This window comes from Eutrigla gurnardus (assembly GCF_963514095.1).
Source record: "Eutrigla gurnardus genome assembly, chromosome: 21".
NCBI lineage: Eukaryota > Metazoa > Chordata > Actinopteri > Perciformes > Triglidae > Eutrigla > Eutrigla gurnardus.
The window spans coordinates 6,942,308-6,961,781 of record NC_139932.1 but is presented as its reverse complement, the minus strand read 5'-3'; the positions used below and the strand labels follow the sequence as shown (position 1 = coordinate 6,961,781).

Here is a 19,474-nt window from a genome sequence, read left to right as displayed (position 1 = left end):
TTTATCTTTTTAAATGTGAGGATTTGCTGCTTTAACAAAGTATCAATCAATGAATAATAAATCAGCAAATGATCAAATGACCAAAACCAATTGATGTGCAATGACACCGGAACTATTGGGCCACTAGATGGCCCCACTCTGCCTGGTCCTTAATTCAACCGTGTCTTCAGAATGGAAGTCTATGGGAATTGGACATCCTTCACTAAAGTAAAAATACCATTACTACGAAGTAAACATAGCCTACTCAATTATAAGTTAAAGTCCTGCACATTTTACTTAGGCTATGTAAAAGTATGTCAGTAAAACCAGAAACATGGCCGTTGTGACAGATATATATCATTAATGAGAAACCTCAAATAATTTTGATATAATTAATACTGCAGTAAATATTTTGAGAACGTTTCTCTTTTTTCTGGCTGTGGAGGAAATGGTCTTCCTTGGTTATTTGTGTGATTCAGCCAGAATCACAAATATGTGTCATAGTTGTAACCAAGCCAGAGTGTTCCCGGCTGGTCCATCTCTCCAGCCCCGACAGACCCGCCTCCAGGCCCGGGTCCGTCCCCCGCGAGCTCCACCCCTCCAAAGACCTGACCCTCCTCCTCCTCCTCCTCCTCCTCAGCCATCGACGAACTTCAAAGCCGACTTCACAGCCGTGTTCAGCCGCCGGATCGACGTGTTTATCACCCCGCGATGCTGTGAGGGCGAAGCAGCAGAAGTTAAGCCGGCATGTGAAACTTTCTTTCAGCGGCTGAATCTCGAGACGTCCGCGGGGAGATGCGTTCATAGCCCCGTTAGGAAAGCTCGCTCCACGGTAGGAAGCCTCGCTCCACTGTCCCTCTTTTCTCTCCCCGCCGTCGCGTGAACACGAAAACAATCACGGCCCGACCCTCCGCGGAGAGCTTTACGTTCCCGGGAGGAACATCGACGCGTTTTATGTCGCGGGAGCGGAAACCCGCCACATCGCGCTGTTTAATCTGCGCGTATTTAACGGAAACTTTTGTTAAAGAAAAAACGCAGACTGAAGTTGGGTCCGGTGACGTCACGTGACCGCGGAGAAAGAAGATGGCACTCTTGACTAATAATAACAATTAAAACGGTAAACGTGTCCGTTATTTCACCGAGCCGATGTAACGTAACGTAATGTAAACAGAACCATTCACGTGCGATCTAAACGGTGTGCTCATTTTCTGTTTGCGGACGATTAATCGATTAATCCTACAACTGATTACATCTACGATGCACATGTTTTTCAACGTAAACAAACCTTTGTGATTGTGAATGTGCATTGAAGGAATCGGGACTTCTTAGTGCACTAGTGCTTGATAACTACATTATCTGCAACATACAGTAAATATCAGACATTTCTGTGCTGTTATGTTTTGTTATTGGCACACACACATACACTCTGCATTATGTTAATAGCAGTATACATCTATATGGGTTTATTTTATTAAATCTGACATTGACACTGTTCATCACCAGCCGTTATTTAATGTGTTTATTTGGTATTCCTCCACGTAAACATGTTATTCAGGAGCATGTAAGAACTTGGGCATAAAAGCAAAAGCTTGTTATCTCACGTGGAATGGGCTGGGTGTTTGCCGTGACATAAATAAAAATGAACTAACTATAAGGGGACCAGCGTTGGTCTAAAATAAAATCTAAAATACTAATAAGAATTATAAAAGAAAGAAAGACACAGGTTTGAAATTTGCCATAATTTACATGGAGATCAATGTTAAAATGCGTGTTTTTGTTAGGCTAATTTATGTTTTTTACTTCAGCAGTAAAACAATATTTTCACTCTTGATGAGTTAAGAAATGAATAACAAGAAGCTCTTTGATAATAATTTAGTATTGAGCCTTCAACATTCACTGTGCAGCAGTGTTTAATACTCTTACAGTTCCAGGTTTCATGTGGTCGGTGCAGGAATCTCCTCCAGGAGAACTTGTTTACTTACTTTTCATAAACCAAAGAACTGATCCAGAAAATAATCAGCATATTAATACTTCTGAGATTACCAGCATTATTGACGAAACTTCAGCTCCAAAATTTCAAGTATTTTTTTTAGCATATCTGTGAGCATTTCCTGTTTTGGTGGTGGAGCGATCTCATATCCATCTAAATGAAATTTCTATTTAAAGAATACTTTCTGACCCGTGTAACTGTGTACACTTGTGTGTTGCAGGTCCTCCACTAGAGCTCGTCCGTTCTCCTGCTAGTTGAAGTGGTGAGTTTGTCTCCTCCTGGTTGTGTTTGTGTGTCTCAGCACGACTCCACAGGGAGAACCAAATGTTGACACACAGTGTGATGTCATGTGATTCAAGTTGGAGGTTAGTGAACTGTGCTGAGCTCTGTGGTCTGTGATCATGGCGATCATTAGTTGCAAAAATATTTGTATAAGTACACATTTTCCTTTGGTGGCCTTTGAACCATGACTTTTTCATGACATTTTATGGCCCTCAAGACATTTATAACCTTTTAAAAATGTTTTATCCAATACTAAGACATTTTATCATATGTCCTTGACCTTTTTTTATTACTTTTTTAAAATTAAAATTAATGTTTGTAAATTAGGGTTTTTTATTACGGTTTATTGGTTAAATACTGACTGTACGAGTGCATGTAGTGAAATTAAGGACACTTGCACATATAAATGCAGGTCCGTATCCCCTCAGAAGTAATGCCAAGTAGGTTTTCACATGGAAAAGGAGACATTTTCTCAGGATTTTGGTGCATAACAGAGAAAAGGGAGGGGAAACAATAGCAAAATTCAATAATAATAATAAATAGAAAAGGTTACTCACTATACAAAAGTTCATATTTGTCCTAAGTTCTTGCTTTAATTTCGATGCTGAAGTTTGACTGACCTACACACAACCACAATATATTTGAATGTGCTTTAAATGTCCTGCTGGTGTAACAGACGTTATCATTCAGTAAGTCTTTCATTTAAAGCTGAATTTTGTCTTTTCATGTGTTTAACAAAGAAACCGTTCCTTGCAGTGCCTGTCCATTCAGTCATGGCTCGCGGTTGCATCTGCTGCGTTAAATACATGCTCTTCCTCTTCAACCTGCTCTTCTGGGTAACTATTCCACACACACACAGTGTCAGAAACGGTTCCCATCAATCAGTAGTAAGATCAGCATACCGGCCAAAGTGTTTTAATATCGTGGAATCAACAGGAAGTTCCTGAGTTTCCTGTGTGTTTCTTTTTCAGCTGGGTGGGTGTGGCCTGTTGGGTGTGGGCGTGTGGCTGTCGGTGTCTCAGGGCAGCTTCGCCACCCTGTCGCCCTCCTTCCCTTCGCTCTCCGCCGCCAACCTCATCATCACCCTGGGCACCGTTGTCATGGTGACGGGTTTCCTGGGTTGCCTGGGTGCCATCAAGGAGAATAAGTGCCTGCTGCTGAGCGTGAGTATACTACAGTACCCAGCATGCATCACTAGTGGTGTTGTATGAGTGTATTCTTTAGCAATGTTGTGTTCAGGTTGTGTTGGAATTTTACATATTTGTGCAACTTGGAAGAATTTATGTTATCTTCTTGTACTTTTAAACTTTCCTACAGTAATATGTGAAAAGTCAGGATGCACCACCAATGTTTCAAAATGTACACTTAAAAGCTGAAATGTGTATTTTTAAGTAGGAAGGTGATATTTACTTTTTTTTCATTGATAAATGCAACATTAGTCTTCTTTCATGTTTCTGCTCATTGAAGCCTTCCATCTGGCACTTTTCTTTTTCTTTAGTTTTTCATCGTTCTGTTGATCATCCTCTTGGCCGAACTCATCCTCCTCATCCTCTTCTTCGTCTACACCGACAAGGTAAGACTGTAAAATAACACTCATATTTATTATTGACCCTCTCCTGCTGTAGGCGAGTGTGACCATATGTACCGTTGCCCATCAGGTTGTTGTTGCAGCTTATTGGGCTCAACTGATGAGAGGTTAACGTCACGTTGCCGTAGTTGTATCTGTTGCAGTTATATCGGAGTAGTTTTCCGTGTACGACTACGTGAACGTAGTATTGAACCCGATAGCTGGTACCTGTATCGTTGCATCCCTAATCCATCTCTTCATCTTTGCCCAGGTGAGCGAAAACGCTAGACGGGACCTGAAAGAAGGGCTGGTGCTGTACAATACAGAAAACAACGCCGGCCTGAGGGATGCATGGAACACCATACAGGGAGAGGTATATAAACAATAAATTCCTCAAATCTGTTGTATATTGTGTTTTTCTTGCTGTTGCTTTAGTTATGTAATGCACTTTGTAACATCAGCTTCATGTTAAAGGCAGAATGAGTAGGTAAACATAACATCCAACGTTGGCTCAGTGATACCAGATGTGCAGAGTCCCGGACCGTGGTGATGTTGCTACCAGCTGGTGAAAGCCAACCCCAAACTCACTCGTGTTCTGGAACGAGATGGACGTTTCTCCTCACTATATTTGCATTTTTTCTGTGCTGTGTCGACTTTTTTTGTAGCTTCCTCTTGGATGCATGCATGTTTAAGATCTGGAACCTGGTAGTTTTTAGAGTTTGACACCAAGAAACATCCTGAACACGACATAAGTGAACAATGAGTCTATACGTTGTCTTTTAGGAAAATCCTACTTATTCTGTCTTTTAAATGAATGTATCTATGCAATAACCTGACTGCTTCCTTCTCTCCTGCCTCTGCACCAGTGGAAATGTTGTGGTGTGATCAACCACAATGACTGGTACACTGCCCTGCATGACAGCGTGGTTCCTGACCGCTGCTGCCAGCAGGTTTACCCCGGCTGTGGACGCAACGCCTCCAATACCTTCTGGACACGGGTCAGTGTGTTTATGTGTGGTTACAAAGTTTTAAACTTGCTATTAAAGTTGTACTTTGTGACAAGTCCTGTTAACTCTGAATGGGTAACACTGTTGCAACTTTCATGTTTGTATGCTGTATAGGAAAATACTGCCAGCAGTGATTAGCTTAGCTAAGCAAAATATGTTTGTTGTCTGTATACCTTTTACATTCAAACAACCAAAGCAAGAGTTGTTACTTTAGACTGGATATCTGATGTGCAGTACTTGTTTTCCTTAATTCCTGTTGCTGTGTGTTTCAGGGTTGCTATGAGAAGGTAGAGGAGTGGCTGGATGACAACAAACACCTTCTGGGAACTATCGCCATGTGTGTCTTGGTCATACAGGTAAGCAGCTCTTCACCAAGCACGTATCCAAACAGCACACACGTTTATTTATTTTTAACGTAACCTTCATTTAGCTTTTAGATGGTTGTATCCAACTTAAAATAGATCCATTCAACCATGGGAACACAACCCCGAAATGAGTCCACCAACTTAATCAAATATGCCAAACTACCTCCAGTATGCTATGCTATAAAACTGTCTAAAAGAGTCATGGTTGTTAGTATTGAAGGTCAAGAAATGTTGCAAACCTGTCAAAACAACATCATGAAAAGCCATACTATAGTATGTTGAAACAAGTCATAGTATAAACAGTTTCAAAACAGGTCATAGTATAGTATGTAAAAAAACATAGTATAGTAAGCTTAAAAAATATCGATAGAGAGGCATAGTATAGTATGTTGGGAAAAAAATGTCTAACAAAGTCATAGTATAGCATGTAGAAAATTCACGAAAATATCATAAATTGGTGTATAAATTATTGAAAAGGCACTGAGACTGTAGTGAGTCCAAAACAGTCGTAAAAAGCGACACATTTTTCCAAGGCAACCAAAAAGTCATAGTATAGCATGTCGCAAATTCACGAAAAAGTCAGTCGATAAAAAATTATAAATTGTAAAAAAAAATATTAGAAATTCATAAAAATCCCTTGTGTTGTATGTCAAGCATAGTCTGAGTGTAGTGAGTCCAAAACAGTCATATAAAGCCATGGTCAAATTTTTTTCGGAAAAAAGTCATAGTATAGCATGTTGAAAAGTTTCCCCAGCCACACCTAAAGTCATAAAACAGTTACATGCCGTAAAAATTGTGTATGTCATTTTTAACACAATTTGTTCTGCTCTGTTTTCCCAGCTCCTTGGTATGGCTTTCTCAATGACTCTTTACCAACAGATCCACCGAGCGGGGAAGAAGTATGAAGCCTGAGGGGATTAACACAGCTATTTATCTTTTCACATTGTTAATATTGATTTCATAAAATGTATCACCTTTGGTTTATAGTCAACATAAGACAGTTAACATATGTGCCACTACAGCATTTTATCTCATCTATTTTACTAGGTGCTTTTAGTTAGCTTTTGAAACTCACTCTGATGCATGTTATGTGAAATATTTGATGGTCAGAACCATGTCAAAAGACTGACAAGGGGAAGAGTGAGTTTTATTTTTTTGGTCATGGAAAGCCATGCCTGTGGATGAATATATACTGTATATAAGTATGGAAAACACACATTGTGTACTAACAAGTTCAATAAAAGCACTCTTCACAAATGTGATCATGTTTTGTTGCAGGCATGCTGATAATGGTCTATTTTAAGACTTGTGTTCTTTTGCTCCTGCAATCTTTACTGAAATGAATTGTTACAACAACAAAAAAATTAAAACTCATGAAAGTCCCTCGTATCATATGTCAAGTAATTTCTGAGTGTAGTGAGTCCAAAACGTGTATAAAAAGCCATGGTTCAATTTTTCAAAAAAATGAAAAAGTCATACTATAGCATGTCGAAATTCACGAAAAAGTCAGTCAACATAAATTCCTAAAGAAATATTTAAAAAAATGTGAAGAAGTCATTAAAATCGCTCATATCGCTTGTCGCACCAAATCTGAGTGTAGTGAGTCCAAAACAGACATAAAAAGCCATGGTCAAATTTTTCCCCAAAGAAAAGTCATACTATAGCATGTCGAAAATTCACGAAAAAGTCAGTCAACATAAATTCATAAAAAATATTTAAAAAATGGTAAGTCATTAAAATCGCTCATATCACGTGTTGCGCCAAATCTGAGTGTAGTGAGTCCAAAACAAGCATAAAAAGCCATGGTCAAATTAAAAAAAAAAAAAAAAAAAAAGTCATACTATAGCATGTTGAAAATTCATGAAAAAGTCAGTCAAAATGAATTCATAAAAAAATATTTAAAAAATGTTAAAAAGTCATTAAAATCGCTCATATCGCTTGTCGCGCCAAATTTGAGTGTAGTGACTCCAAAACAGGCATAAAAAGCCATGGTCAAATTTTTCAAAAAAATAAAATTCATACGTGTCGAAAATTCCCAAAAGTCAGTCAAAATAAATTCATAAAAAATATTAAAAAGTCATAAAAATCGCTCATATCGCTTGTCGCGCCAAATCTGAGTGTAGTGATTTCAAAACAGGCATAAAAAGCCATGGTCAAATTTCCCCCTAAAAAAAGTCACATTTATAGCATGTCGAAAATTCACAAAAAAGTCAGTCAACATAAATTCATAAAAAAATATTTTAAAAAATGTTAAAAAGTCATTAAAATCACTCAATTTTGTTGCAGGCATGCTGATAATGGTCTATTTTAAGACTTGTGTTCTTTTGCTCCTGCAATCTTTACTGAAATGAATTGTTACAACAACAAAAAAATTAAAACTCATGAAAGTCCCTCGTATCATATGTCAAGCAATTTCTGAGTGTAGTGAGTCCAAAACGTGTATAAAAAGCCATGGTTCAATTTTTCAAAAAAATGAAAAAGTCATACTATAGCATGTCGAAATTCACGGAAAAGTCAGTCAACATAAATTCATAAAAAAATATTTAAAAATGTGAAGAAGTCATTAAAATCGCTCATATCGCTTGTCGCGCCAAATCTGAGTGTAGTGAGTCCAAAACAGGCATAAAAAGCCATGGTCAAATTTGTCAACAAAAAAAAGTCATACTATAGCATGTCAAAATTCACGAAAAGAGTCAGTCAAAATAAATTCATAAAAAATATTAAAAAGTCATAAAAATCGCTCATATCGCTTGTTGCGCCAAATCTGAGTGTAGTGAGTCCAAAACAGGCATAAAAAGCCATGGTCAAATTTGTCAAAAAAAAAAGTCATACTATAGCATGTCGAAAAATTCACGGAAAAGTCAGTCAAAATAAATTCATAAAAAATATTAAAAAGTCATAAAAATCGCTCATATTGCTTGTCGTGCCAAATCTGAGTGTAGTGAGTCCAAAACAGGCATTAAAAGCCATGGTCAAAGTTTTCCCCCCCCAAAAAAGTCATACTATAGCATGTCGAAAAATTCACGAAAAAGTCAGTCAAAATGAATTCATAAAAAAATATTAAACAAATGTTAAAAAGTCATTAAAATCGCTCATATCGCTTGTCGCACCAAATCTGAGTGTAGTGAGTCCAAAACAGACATAAAAAGCCATGGTCAAAATGTTTCAAAAAATAAAAAGTCATACTATAGCATGTCGAAAATTCACGAAAAAGTCAGTCAAAATGAATTAATAAAAAAATATTATTATTGTTATAAAAAGCATGTCGAAAATTCACGAAAAAGTAAGTCAAAATAAATTCATAAAAAAGTCATAAAAATCGCTCATATCGCTTGTCACGCCAAATCTGAGTGTAGTGAATCCAAAACAGGCATAAAACTCCATGGTCAAATTTTCCCCCCAAAAAAAGTCATACTATAGCATGTCGAAAATTCACGAAAAAGTCAGTCAAAATGAATTCATAAAAAAATATATATATTTTTTTTAAAAGTCATAAAATTGCTCATATCGATTGTCGCACCAAATCTGAGTGTAGTGAGTCCAAAACAGGCATAAAAAGCCATGGTCAAATTTTTCCCCAAAAAAGTCATACTATAATAGCATGTCGAAAATTCACGAAAAAGTTGGTCAAAATAAATTATTAAAAAATTATTAAGTCACATTTTTTTCGAAAAAAAAGTCATAGTAGAGCATGTTGAAAAGTTAAGAAAGTCAACAAAATACATAAATTGTTGAATATCGTTTAATGACTCAAAAAGTCATTTTATATTATACTATAATAAAAGGTATAAAAATATATCTGACACAAAAAATCAGAACAGGCTTTATTTGCCAGGTATGCATGTACATACAAGAAATTGACTCTTTATTTTGTCTGTCATTGTACAAAAATAGCAATAACAGCTTGGAACAAGGACAGCAAATTTTGACAGATAAGTTAAAAAATAGAAAAGACTGACAAATAGTGAAAAATATATTTAAAATCCAAAGGTTCTGTAAGTTGCAAATAGTGCAAAGAAATAAATACTGAATGGGTATGCAGTTGATGATTACGTACATTTTAAAATGTGCATAAATGTATGATATATTGAATTGTTCACAGTAGTCCTGTAGTATGAGTTCTTGTGTCTGTTTTTTGACTCCAGTGTTCTGTAACGCCTCCCAGAGGGGAAAAGTTCAAGCAGGTTGTGAATCGTTTCATTTCCTGACTCTGGAGGTGGGCAGGCACGATTGTCTCTGCCATCCTGATTCTCCGTTGTGGTTTGATCCAAACCAGACAGTGATGGATGTGCAGAGAGCAGATTGGATTGTAAACTTGTATCAGCAGCTCCTGAAGCAAGTTGACTTTCCTGACCTACGGCAGGATGTACATCCTCTGCTGGGCTTTTTCCTTTTTCTTACGTTGTCTATGTTGAGAATCCACTTACAGCTCCTCGAAAACAGTGGATCCCAAAATCTGAAGGCTCCCAGAGAAGAGAGGGGATTCCTACTGAAGTCTGTCATCTCCAGTGTCCAATGGAAAGGTCTGATTAGATGTGGGCGTTGGTGTAGAGTTGTTGGGAGAGCCACACCTAAAATCATAAAACAAAGTTAAATGCCGTAAAAATGTCATGTCATTTTTAACACGATTTGTTCAAGCCAAGTTTGAGTGTTGTGAGTCCAAAACAGGCAAAAAAAAGCCATTGTGAAATAAAAAAAAAAAGGCATACAATAGCAATGTCACGAAAAAGTCAGTCAAACTAAATTCATAAAGAAAAATTAAAAAATATTGAAAAGTCATAAAAATCGCTTGTATCGCTTGTCACGCCAAATCTGAGTGTAGCGAGTCCAAAACAGGCATGAAAAGCCATGACCAAAAAAAAAAAAAAAAAAAAAAAAATCATGCTATTGCATGTCGTAAATTCTCGGAAAAGTCGGTCAAAATAAATTCATAAAACATTATTAAAAAATATTAAAAAGTCATAAAAATCGCTCATATCGCTTGTCGCGACAACTCTGAGTGTAGTAAGTCCAAAACAGGCAGAAAAAGCCATGGTCAAATTTTTTTAAAGAAAAAAAAGTCATAATATAGCATGTCGAAAATTCACAAAAAAGTCAGTCAAAATAAATTCATAAAAAATTATATTAAATATTAAAAAGTCATGAAAATCGTTCGTATCGTTTGTCAAGCCATGTCTAAGTGTAAAGAGTCCAAAACATAAAAAGCCAGTGAAATTAAACAAACAAAAAGTCATAGTATAGGCTAGCATGTCGAAAATTCACGAAAAAAATCATAAATTGTTGTAAAAAATTATTAAAAAGTCATAAAAATCCCTTGTATCATTTGTCAAGCAATCTGAAATCTGGGTGTAGGGAGTCCAAAACAGTCACAAAAAGCCATAAAATATATATTTTTTAAATGTCATAGTATAGCATGTCAAAAATTTGCGAAAAAAGCCAGTTGACAAAATTCATGAATTGTTGTTAAAAAATTACTAAGTCATAAAAAAATCTATAGTATGTTGAAAAAGTGAACAAAAGGCATATAGTAAAAGTATAATAAAAAGGTATAGTATAGGTTGTCAAAAAAGTAATAGAAAAGGCTTAGTATCGTATGTCATGGCAGAAACATCTTTGTATTGCATGCCATAAAAAGCATTAGTATAGCATGCCACAACATTTTTCCAAAAAGTCATGTCATAAAAATCACTCAATTTTGTTTAAAACATTTTACACTTTTAAACAACGTTTTTTTTACATTCATCCAATATAAATAAAGACTCTCATAATCTTGTCTCTCATGAGAGAAAACGGTGGTAGTCGTAATGTCTGGAGTAGGTGTAAACATTTCTTACCACGTTGTTTTCCCCGTCCTTCTTTTTGAACCAGGTTTTCATCTAAATTAAGTGAAGATTTTAACTGAGTTCACAGAAAATTAGGAAAACAACATGCAAATCAATCTGCATTTCCATCTACTACTAGCTCCAAGATAATTAGCTGGTGGGGCCAATTCTCCATTCTAATGCCATTACGTCACTGCACACAGTAAAACAGGATCGACATATTTGAGTTCCTTTCATGTGTTTGCCAGTTGTTTTTATGCACAAATTGAAATTGTGCATGAAAACAAGTGAATAGAAATGATTCCAACAGTAAAGGCGATATTGCAATAATTGCAACAGACCTTTCTTATGGAGCATTCTACAAACTCTGAGAACTGTGAAGCCTAAATATGGTCATCCCAAATATAGACATAACCTTTTGTTAATAGTAAAAAACTGAGCGGGTTATAACGTTTGTCACTACAGGCTTTTATTTCAAATCACAAGAGGACGAGAGGAGAACATATTTTCGGGTAGTTAAAAGCTATGTCTGTGATCAAATATTTAACGTATGGATCCCTTTAGAAGAAAAGCATGCGGCAGCAGCTCATTGCAATATTTGACCTGTTTCTGAGGTTTTAATGAAATTCCTCTGTTTGCTGATAACTCATTAAAGGGCCGTCGTGCTCTACATTACAGAAACAGAGAGATGAATAGAGAGGCTCGTCCTTATCTCTAGTTAACATGACATTTATCTAAAGTCATTGTTTTCCAGAGGAGTTGTAGACACGAGTGATTGATTCATTCTTTTGACAGCAGCTCACACACAACGACATCTCAGTGACTACAACAGATTCTTAGGTTGATAGTAACATAAAGAAACAGTTTGACATTTTCGGAAAGACAGTGTGGCTTCCTCAAAGGTTCCCAGTGTGTTGAATATAAGCTGCAGCCACCTGCTGGTTAGCTTAGCTTAGCATGCACACCACAAGTAGGGGAAAGGCAAGGTAACCAGTTATTGATAGCACCCTCACTCATTCTCTTCTGGTTATAGGCCCATCGTTTTGTCATTATCAACGACGACTTTTCCTTTGATGACGACGTAGCGAATCAGCTCCTGATGTCCTCCCAGCTGGTAGATCAGATGTTCCCACCTGCAATAAAACACACATCTGTGTTACACACAAGTATGTCATATAAACACACAATACTCATCTAGACGGAAGCAGTTTAAAAGACTCAGTAGGCCTACTGTATTACAAAACAATAATACAGTTAAACACAACACAAACACACTAGCATGCAAAAAAAATACTGCTCTTTTTCATAGAAGCAGCTCAGCTAGATCTGCTCACTCCTGATTTATTGTATCCAATTCATCTGGTTCAGTTTAGTTTGAGGCTTTTAAAGCCCTCTATTGGATATTTAGTGAACTGCATCAAATTCAAGCCTAAATTCTGGTGTGAGCAACAGTGTATAATATAAATTTGATATGCACTGAGGTTAAATTTGGCTTAAATCCTGTGGAAGGTCATCGCTCTCCTTAGGCTTGGTGACTACAGCCTGGAGCTCACACCAACCCCAGGCGGCCCCGTGGACCCACTCCTAAATATGCAACAACTCCTGTTTGTATGTGATCACTGCTTAATAAAATGGGAAGAACTAATTCATATCAAATGTATGCAACCCTGTCAATGGTGGAAGAAGTATTAAGATTCTCTACTAATACTACTCAGGAAAGTATAGAAATATTAGAATGAAAATAGCCTTGATAATTATTTATGTACTGCTTATAGTAACATGATTATTAGTGATACATTTGACTGTTTTAGTTGTTTGAGGTGACACAAAGTATAATTACTGTTTCACAGTAGTTTATAAGAAATAATTATATATAATCACGTTTTATATACATATGTGTATATATACAAGATAAAAGGATGACACGCCCCTCCCCTTCCCCAGGTACTCCCCTGTACCATACAAGTATCCAAAAATGTAATTTAAGCACAGTACTTGATATACTTGGAATAATACTGTATCACCCTCATCATGATCACCATGACTTGATCTACATTTCCTTGAAGATAGTAACTAATTTAAACACTAAACGTGACTACGATCATCTCATAATAAAAATATAGACCCAGAAACACATGAAAGATAATCTTTTCTGTCTGTGTGTGTGTGTGTGTGTGTGTGTGTGTGTGTGTGTGTGTGTGTGTGTGTGTGTGTGTGTGTGTGTGTGTGTGTGTGTGTGTGGAGTACCGTGAGGTGTTGAGGATCAGCAGGTCTCCGTGTTTGTTGACCTCCAGCGAGCCGTGGGTGTGGGAGCGTCCGAGGGCGTAGGCTGCGTTGATGGTGGCCGCAGCCAGAGCCTCGGGCATGGACATCCTCATGTTGACGCACGCCAGGTGCATGACGACTGGCTGAGGAAGGGCAGAGAGAGGACAGATAGAGATGGATAGAGAGTAGGGATGAGTCCTAACCATCATGCAGCGCTCCTGTAGTACTCACCATGGAGCAGCAGTAGGCGTTGGGGTTAAAGTCGCTGCCGAGGGCGACAATAACTCCAGCTTCCAACATGTCTCTCGCCCGAGGCTGAGGCAGCCTGAACACAAACACACATACAATCAGTAAAGTCACATACTAGTATTTGTGTGTAACACAGTGATGGACGAAGTCCTGCATTTAAAATCTTAAGCAAAAGTAAGTACCATCAGAAATGTACTGAAAGTATCAAATGAAAAATGACTGCTGTGGTGTTTAAATTATTAAAAGAAAAAGCAACAAATCATCACGTTTGAAAACTGGATTTATGAATTTTCTGCGAAAAATGACTTGACATTTCCTGTCAACTTTCAGTTCTTCCTACTGTTGGGTAGTTTAATTTAACAAAACATCAGATTCAATCAGCTGTTTTTATGCAAATGTATTTGCAAAGAAAATAAAGCTGTTATAAAACATGTATACTCAAGTTAAACCTTCTCAACTTTGTACGTAGTTCTAGTTCAGCAGTGTTATAATACCGTAGGATGTAAGCGGTGGTTGGTAGAAGGACGGCAGCGGTGCCTGCTGTTGCCATGGCAGCGATCCCTTCATCAGAGACCTCCTCCAGGTGACTGATGGCTGAGGCTCCGAGTTCTGCTCCGAGCTGACACACAGACACACACAACATTGTTATTCTGCCTAAAGTATAGCGTTGAAACAGTCAATTAACTTCAGTTCTTCTCAAGAAAATTAATCAAAACGTTTAATAATTAATAACTTCAGCAAAGCTGTTGCAATGCTTGGGTTTATATTGTCAGTTCAATGTAATTTGAGTTTTGACAAAGTAATTAGTTAATAATATTAGTTAACAAAACAATTTGAAAATGTCACAGTTTTTATTATTATTTTGGACAATTTGCTGCCCAAAAAATTTAATAATTATTTCTTAAATAATTAAAATAAGCACATGTTGTGGGTAAATTTGGTCTGCTAAATGACCTAAATGTAAATGTAGACATAATTTGCTGATGTTATAATGCCTAAGTTCAATTTTTAGGCCACCAAACAACAGATACACATTAAGCAACAGTTTATACATTGTTGTTGAAATTGTTTGAGAGGCTCTGACGGGCGTTTCTAGACTGTAGTCGACCTACACTGAGATAAATGGGCCAGACAAAACATGTTCCTCTGCGCTCAAAGCGCCCAAATAAGGAAGACATTGCTTTATGAGGAAGTGATACCTGAGCAGAGTTCATGGGATGAAGCTCATCTCCATGGAAGTTGATGTTGAGGCCCATGTCTTTGCCGGCCTGCAGGATGGAGCGAGTAGAACTGAGGTCAAACACTCCCTGCTCACAGAACACGTCGATGTTGTCGACCCTCAGCTGCCCAGCAGACATCTGCTGCTTCAGCTTTGGCAGGTGAACCTGCAGGATGTCCTCTGTGGCTTCTGCAACCGTTTTCCCTCTGAATACCAAAAAAAAAAGAGATAGAGATTAATTTTCAGGATGTGATGTGAAATGAGCTCATGTTGAGGAACGTCCATACTTGGGCACTGCGTGGGCTCCACAGTAGGTTGAGGAGATGTTGATGGGCAGGGTGCGTCTGGCCTCCTCGATCACCTGCAGCATCTTGAGCTCGGTGTGCAGCTCCAGGCCGTATCCGCTCTTACACTCCACCAGGGTGGTACCCGCCCGCTGCATCCGGGCCAGCCTGCTGCTGAGGGAGGCCAGCAGCTCCGAGGAGCTGGCGGCTCGAGTGTGCTCCACGGTGAAGTGGATCCCTCCACCGGCCCGGTGCACGTCCATGTAGGTGGCACCTGCCAGCTGCAAGACACGCATGGAAGGAACATGCATTTCATTAGTTTGAGTTGTGGAAATGAGGATTAAAGAAAATTCAAAACATATTGAGATAATTATTTACCTTCATTGCAAATTCATGCACCCTGTCACCAGCCCAGACTGGATGGGTGTGGGCATCAACCAACCCTGAAACAAGAAGCTTCTTAAAATGCTGATCACCGATACTCCAATAACACAATTTACATTCTAATCTCTACTGTGCTGATGAAAACCAGATACTCACCAGGCAGGACACACATTCCTGTAGCATCGATCACTTTATCAAAGGACACTTCTGAATACTGAGCTCTGATGACATCGGCAGGCCCCACAGCTTTAATGATCCCGTCACTGGATAAATAAATCATCACTTTAAAGCACAGCTTAGATCTCATGTGCAGATTAGACTAAAGTAGAGCCAGAGTCTCCATACAGAGGATAAACCTTCAGGTCAGGATCAACTATACTTCCCTTTTTTTTTTACCCCACTAGTAGTAAGTTATTTATAGAAAGTCATATAATTAGCTTGTATAAAAATAGAGTAAATGTCTAAATTTGAAATCACAAGTGGTAAATGATTTATTGTAAGTTTAAATACATTTTAAAAGTGATAAATAGAAAAGTACCCAGCAACTTTTCCATTGTGTAATGAGACACTACAGCCTGTAGGCAGCGCCAATGAGCATTACTTTACATTTGTACATTCCCTTTAGCTTTTAGAAAGATAAATCCACCCAACCTGCAAATAGCCAGCTCTGTGCTGACATGCTGTCAGTATGCAGGTAGGAAGGGCAACTACACTGGTGAGAACTCATGTTATTCGTCACATTTCATCACCATGTTTTTATACGTGATGTCCCTTTTTTTTTTTTTTTTTTACATCAGCCTATGTTTGAGTACTGCAAATGAAAATGAGCTTCTAGCTTAATCGGGCATATTTACCCACAGTGATGTATTTGCACCAAGTCTTCATTAATATGCATCGTCCTCTCCAAATAAAAAATCTCATACAAACTGTTACAAAAAGGTGCTCGTCACATGGTAAGCCCATTAGATAACTTACCTCCCGATCACAACACTCCCATTATCAATCACACAAAGACTTTGCATCCCATGTTTGGTGATGAATTTCTCGCCGTTGTTGCAGATCAGAACCACCTGCTTGGCATTCTTCACCAGAAGTCTGTAATTACTGGACATTTTGATTCATCCAACGCAGAGACTTAACTGCAGAGTCACCGGCTTTAAAATGGTTTGGGAACAGGCAAATATTTGTCCAGGAGTTTAAAGTGCAGAGAGAGAGGCGGGACTTCTGCCAGACATCCCAGAATACCAGTTAACCAGTGACGATGACAGAGGAATTTACAGACACTTAGTTTTTTTAGATATCACATGCAAAAACCACAACAATCAGGTTTAAGAAAGGGTACAATAATCATTTTATTGTGTCTGTATCACAAAGTCACAACATAAAATTGGCCTCACATACAGTAAAAAAAGAAAAAAAGAAAATCATTTTCAAAAATGCTTGAAAAATAACCTTAACCCCAAGCGTTCATTTGTTTCACATGGTGAAACCACAAACACACATCAACTCAACTACAAGGTACGATCACACTACAGGGCCGAGTCCTCTTCACCATCATCACTCTCTCATTTCTCCATCTTCCTCCTCTTCTTCTACACCTCTGATGTACAATACATTATTGCACCTGTGGGTATGAAACACATCTGTTAGCACACGGTGCAGCTAATCTCATTGTACTACTATTTAGACTAATTTCCCCTTAGACCCCATTTTAATTTAAATAACCTTGTTGAATAGCAGTATAGATACAGATTAAGTAGTTAATAAAGAGGCTATAACTGAACTAGTTATGGAATAAAGATGAAAATAAGTTTTAGGTTTCCAACATACCTGATAAGGACTTCTCCAAGATGTCCCGCCAATGCTCCATCCACATACTCTTCTGTGTTTGCCAACTGTCAGGAAAACATCAAACGTTTGCACAATTTTTAATGCAGAATAGCAGATGCCATCAACGACAAAGAACATATAATAGTCGCTTTATACTGTCACAGTCCATAACAGTGTGTGATAATGTATGTTGAAATATCTTACTATTGTGGTCTGAGTGTACAGGTCCACAAACAGTTGTAGTTTATTTATTCATATTATAAATTGTATGTTGTTGTAAAAAGGGAGGACTCTTTCCGACTACATTTTGTTATCATTTACTTGAAAAGCACTGTGCGCGCGCGCGCGCGCGCGCACACACGCACACACACACACACACACACACACACACACACACACACACACACACACACACAATAAATCAAATGAAAAATACAATAGGATATATAAAGTGGACTAAACAAAATTGCACTTAAATATTAACATGTACATTACAAAAATTGCCATGGTTGTGTCCATGTATTGTATGATAAAAAAACATTAGGGTAACAACAACATCATGGTTTTGATGAATATGTGTATTGGAACACGGCGTAGGTACAATTAATTGTTCTCACCTGCATATTCATGTAACCGTCCACAGACACCAGGTACCCCTTATACTCCATACCCCACTTCAGTTTCACCATCACTGGTTTGCCCGTCAGGCCGTTGAGGAATGGCTTTGGGTTCAGCGGTAAACTCTGGACAGAAAATAAGACGCAGGTAGGTTATTATACACTTCACTAACTCACCCTTTGGCTACGTTAAGACTAAAATATTGTGATTCACCAACAATATCCAGGGTATTTCTTACTGTCACAATATCTAATAATAATAATCTCATTGGATTTGGCTCATGACAAATTTAATAAAAAAAACATTAAAATTTTTTAGTTTGTTATTGCAAACACGTTTTGAACATAAAACAACGCTGAAGGAGAGGATGTGTTTGCTGTTGTGTATTGTGATTTAATGCATTTCAGACTGAAACTCCGCTACAGCCTGCAATTACAAGTAACCTCAACATAAATGCTTTATGAGACATTCTACACATGTTTTCTCATAGTGTGAACAGTTTTCAGCAAACAGCAAGTTAATGCAGCTGGCTATGGTTACAGCCGGACAGCCCAAATATACTTGATAAACTAACGATGTATAATGGAGTCTGGTGCGACTTTATCTCCACTGATATCCGGCCAACCTCAAACAAAACACCGACTTATTCCACTTGTAAATGAGCCTGTGACGCGCAATAAACACCCACGTCTACAAAATTACTAGTTAAGCAAATACATATCACATGTTACTCTGCCTGTGTGCGTGAAATTGAGGGATTCATTCATTCCATAGAACTAAAAGGAGAAGCTAACGCAGCTAATGCTAACTAGCAAATAGGCTAGTATCATTGCGCGTTGATAGCGAAAGATATCCCACAAAACATCTAAGGAGTTGACGGTTAACAATAGGAAGATGTTCTCACCATTTCTGTTTTAGTCGCTGCTGTCTGGAAAAGAATTAACTTGATATCTTTCCGTCACAGAAACGTTTGTTCTCCGCAGAGCAGGACACACGCTTTGCCGCCGAACAGGAAGTAGAACCCTTTGACCTCTGAGGAGTCTTCACGTTTTTTCACACTGCCACCTAGCGGTGAGACAATTACACTGCAAGGTAAATCACGTTACATCCCAGTTAAAAAAAAATAGTTTTGCTTAAAAATACTGCATTCAAAGTAAATGTCCAACATCTAAATTCTTAAATAATGCATGTTTAAAGAAAATAAAATTATTAAAAGAAAAAGTACTCATTGCAAGCAGCTTTTTACTAACTGCAAATATTAATTATTTTCATTTTCTTACCCTTATCTAATCCTTTGAGTATTTTGTTTGTTAATATGCTAAAATGCCATCCCAATAACCCAGAGCACAAAGTGACACCTTCACGATGTTTTTTATGTTCAACCAACAGAACAAACCTCAACATTATTAAAAGGAAATAAAAATAGTCAAAAGTGTCAAAGTCAAGTTTCAAAAGGTCTAGCTGTTATAACAGAACTATCGCCAGAACTGAGTTTGAAGTGAACAATGAGTGTATTCATTTAATAAGTGTTCTTATGCCCCCTGGTTAATAGAACATTTTTTCATTTATTATGATTACTTTAAGGTTGAGTCCAAAGCTAATAAAGTCATTTT

At 37.7% G+C, this 19,474-nt stretch overlaps 3 protein-coding genes across 4 annotated transcripts; 1 reads left to right on the top strand and 2 right to left on the bottom strand.

Moving 5' to 3' along the window:
• The first annotated feature begins 606 nt into the window (after positions 1-606).
• Positions 607-6,447, top strand: LOC311032078 (tetraspanin-9). 2 transcript variants are annotated; one of them, XM_084038690.1, is made up of 9 exons: positions 607-811; positions 2,190-2,231; positions 2,992-3,087; positions 3,223-3,414; positions 3,750-3,824; positions 4,090-4,191; positions 4,685-4,816; positions 5,098-5,181; positions 6,031-6,447. In XM_084038690.1, the coding sequence occupies exons 3-9, from the start codon at positions 3,025-3,027 to the stop codon at positions 6,100-6,102; spliced, it is 720 nt and encodes a 239-aa protein (XP_083894816.1). In that variant the 5' UTR covers positions 607-811; positions 2,190-2,231; positions 2,992-3,024; the 3' UTR covers positions 6,103-6,447. The 2 variants fall into 2 exon arrangements, with proteins under 2 accessions (XP_083894816.1, XP_083894815.1); XM_084038689.1 differs by having other exon boundaries at positions 608-811; positions 3,008-3,087.
• A 4,812-nt stretch (positions 6,448-11,259) lies between these two features.
• amdhd1 (amidohydrolase domain containing 1) lies at positions 11,260-16,589 on the bottom strand. The gene is made up of 9 exons (XM_084038637.1): positions 16,389-16,589; positions 15,570-15,676; positions 15,408-15,472; positions 15,033-15,310; positions 14,726-14,951; positions 14,021-14,145; positions 13,509-13,602; positions 13,260-13,420; positions 11,260-12,145 (listed from the first exon to the last, which is right to left on the bottom strand). Exons 1-9 carry the CDS (start codon positions 16,523-16,525, stop codon positions 12,040-12,042), a joined length of 1,299 nt encoding a protein of 432 aa, XP_083894763.1. The 5' UTR covers positions 16,526-16,589; the 3' UTR covers positions 11,260-12,039.
• Positions 16,590-16,740: 151 nt separating this feature from the next.
• snrpf (small nuclear ribonucleoprotein polypeptide F) lies at positions 16,741-18,922 on the bottom strand. The gene is made up of 4 exons (XM_084038640.1): positions 18,766-18,922; positions 17,861-17,986; positions 17,244-17,308; positions 16,741-17,037 (listed from the first exon to the last, which is right to left on the bottom strand). Exons 1-4 carry the CDS (start codon positions 18,766-18,768, stop codon positions 16,971-16,973), a joined length of 261 nt encoding a protein of 86 aa, XP_083894766.1. The 5' UTR covers positions 18,769-18,922; the 3' UTR covers positions 16,741-16,970.
• Positions 18,923-19,474: the final 552 nt, after the last annotated feature.

Coding starts and splice junctions, on each gene's coding strand:
- LOC311032078 (XM_084038690.1), top strand. CDS start 3,025: ATGGCTCGCGGTTGCATCTGCTGCGTTAAATACATGCTCTTCCTCTTC. Junction 3,825..4,089: donor TCTTCGTCTACACCGACAAG/GTAAGACTGTAA, acceptor ATCTTTGCCCAG/GTGAGCGAAAACGCTAGACG. Junction 4,192..4,684: donor GGAACACCATACAGGGAGAG/GTATATAAACAA, acceptor CCTCTGCACCAG/TGGAAATGTTGTGGTGTGAT.
- snrpf (XM_084038640.1), bottom strand. Junction 17,309..17,860: donor ACGGTTACATGAATATGCAG/GTGAGAACAATT, acceptor TTTTCCTGACAG/TTGGCAAACACAGAAGAGTA. Junction 17,038..17,243: donor CTTGGAGAAGTCCTTATCAG/GTATGTTGGAAA, acceptor TCATACCCACAG/GTGCAATAATGTATTGTACA.
- amdhd1 (XM_084038637.1), bottom strand. CDS start 16,525: ATGTCCAGTAATTACAGACTTCTGGTGAAGAATGCCAAGCAGGTGGTT. Junction 15,677..16,388: donor GGGAGTGTTGTGATCGGGAG/GTAAGTTATCTA, acceptor TTATTTATCCAG/TGACGGGATCATTAAAGCTG. Junction 14,146..14,725: donor ATCCCATGAACTCTGCTCAG/GTATCACTTCCT, acceptor TCTGTGTGTCAG/CTCGGAGCAGAACTCGGAGC.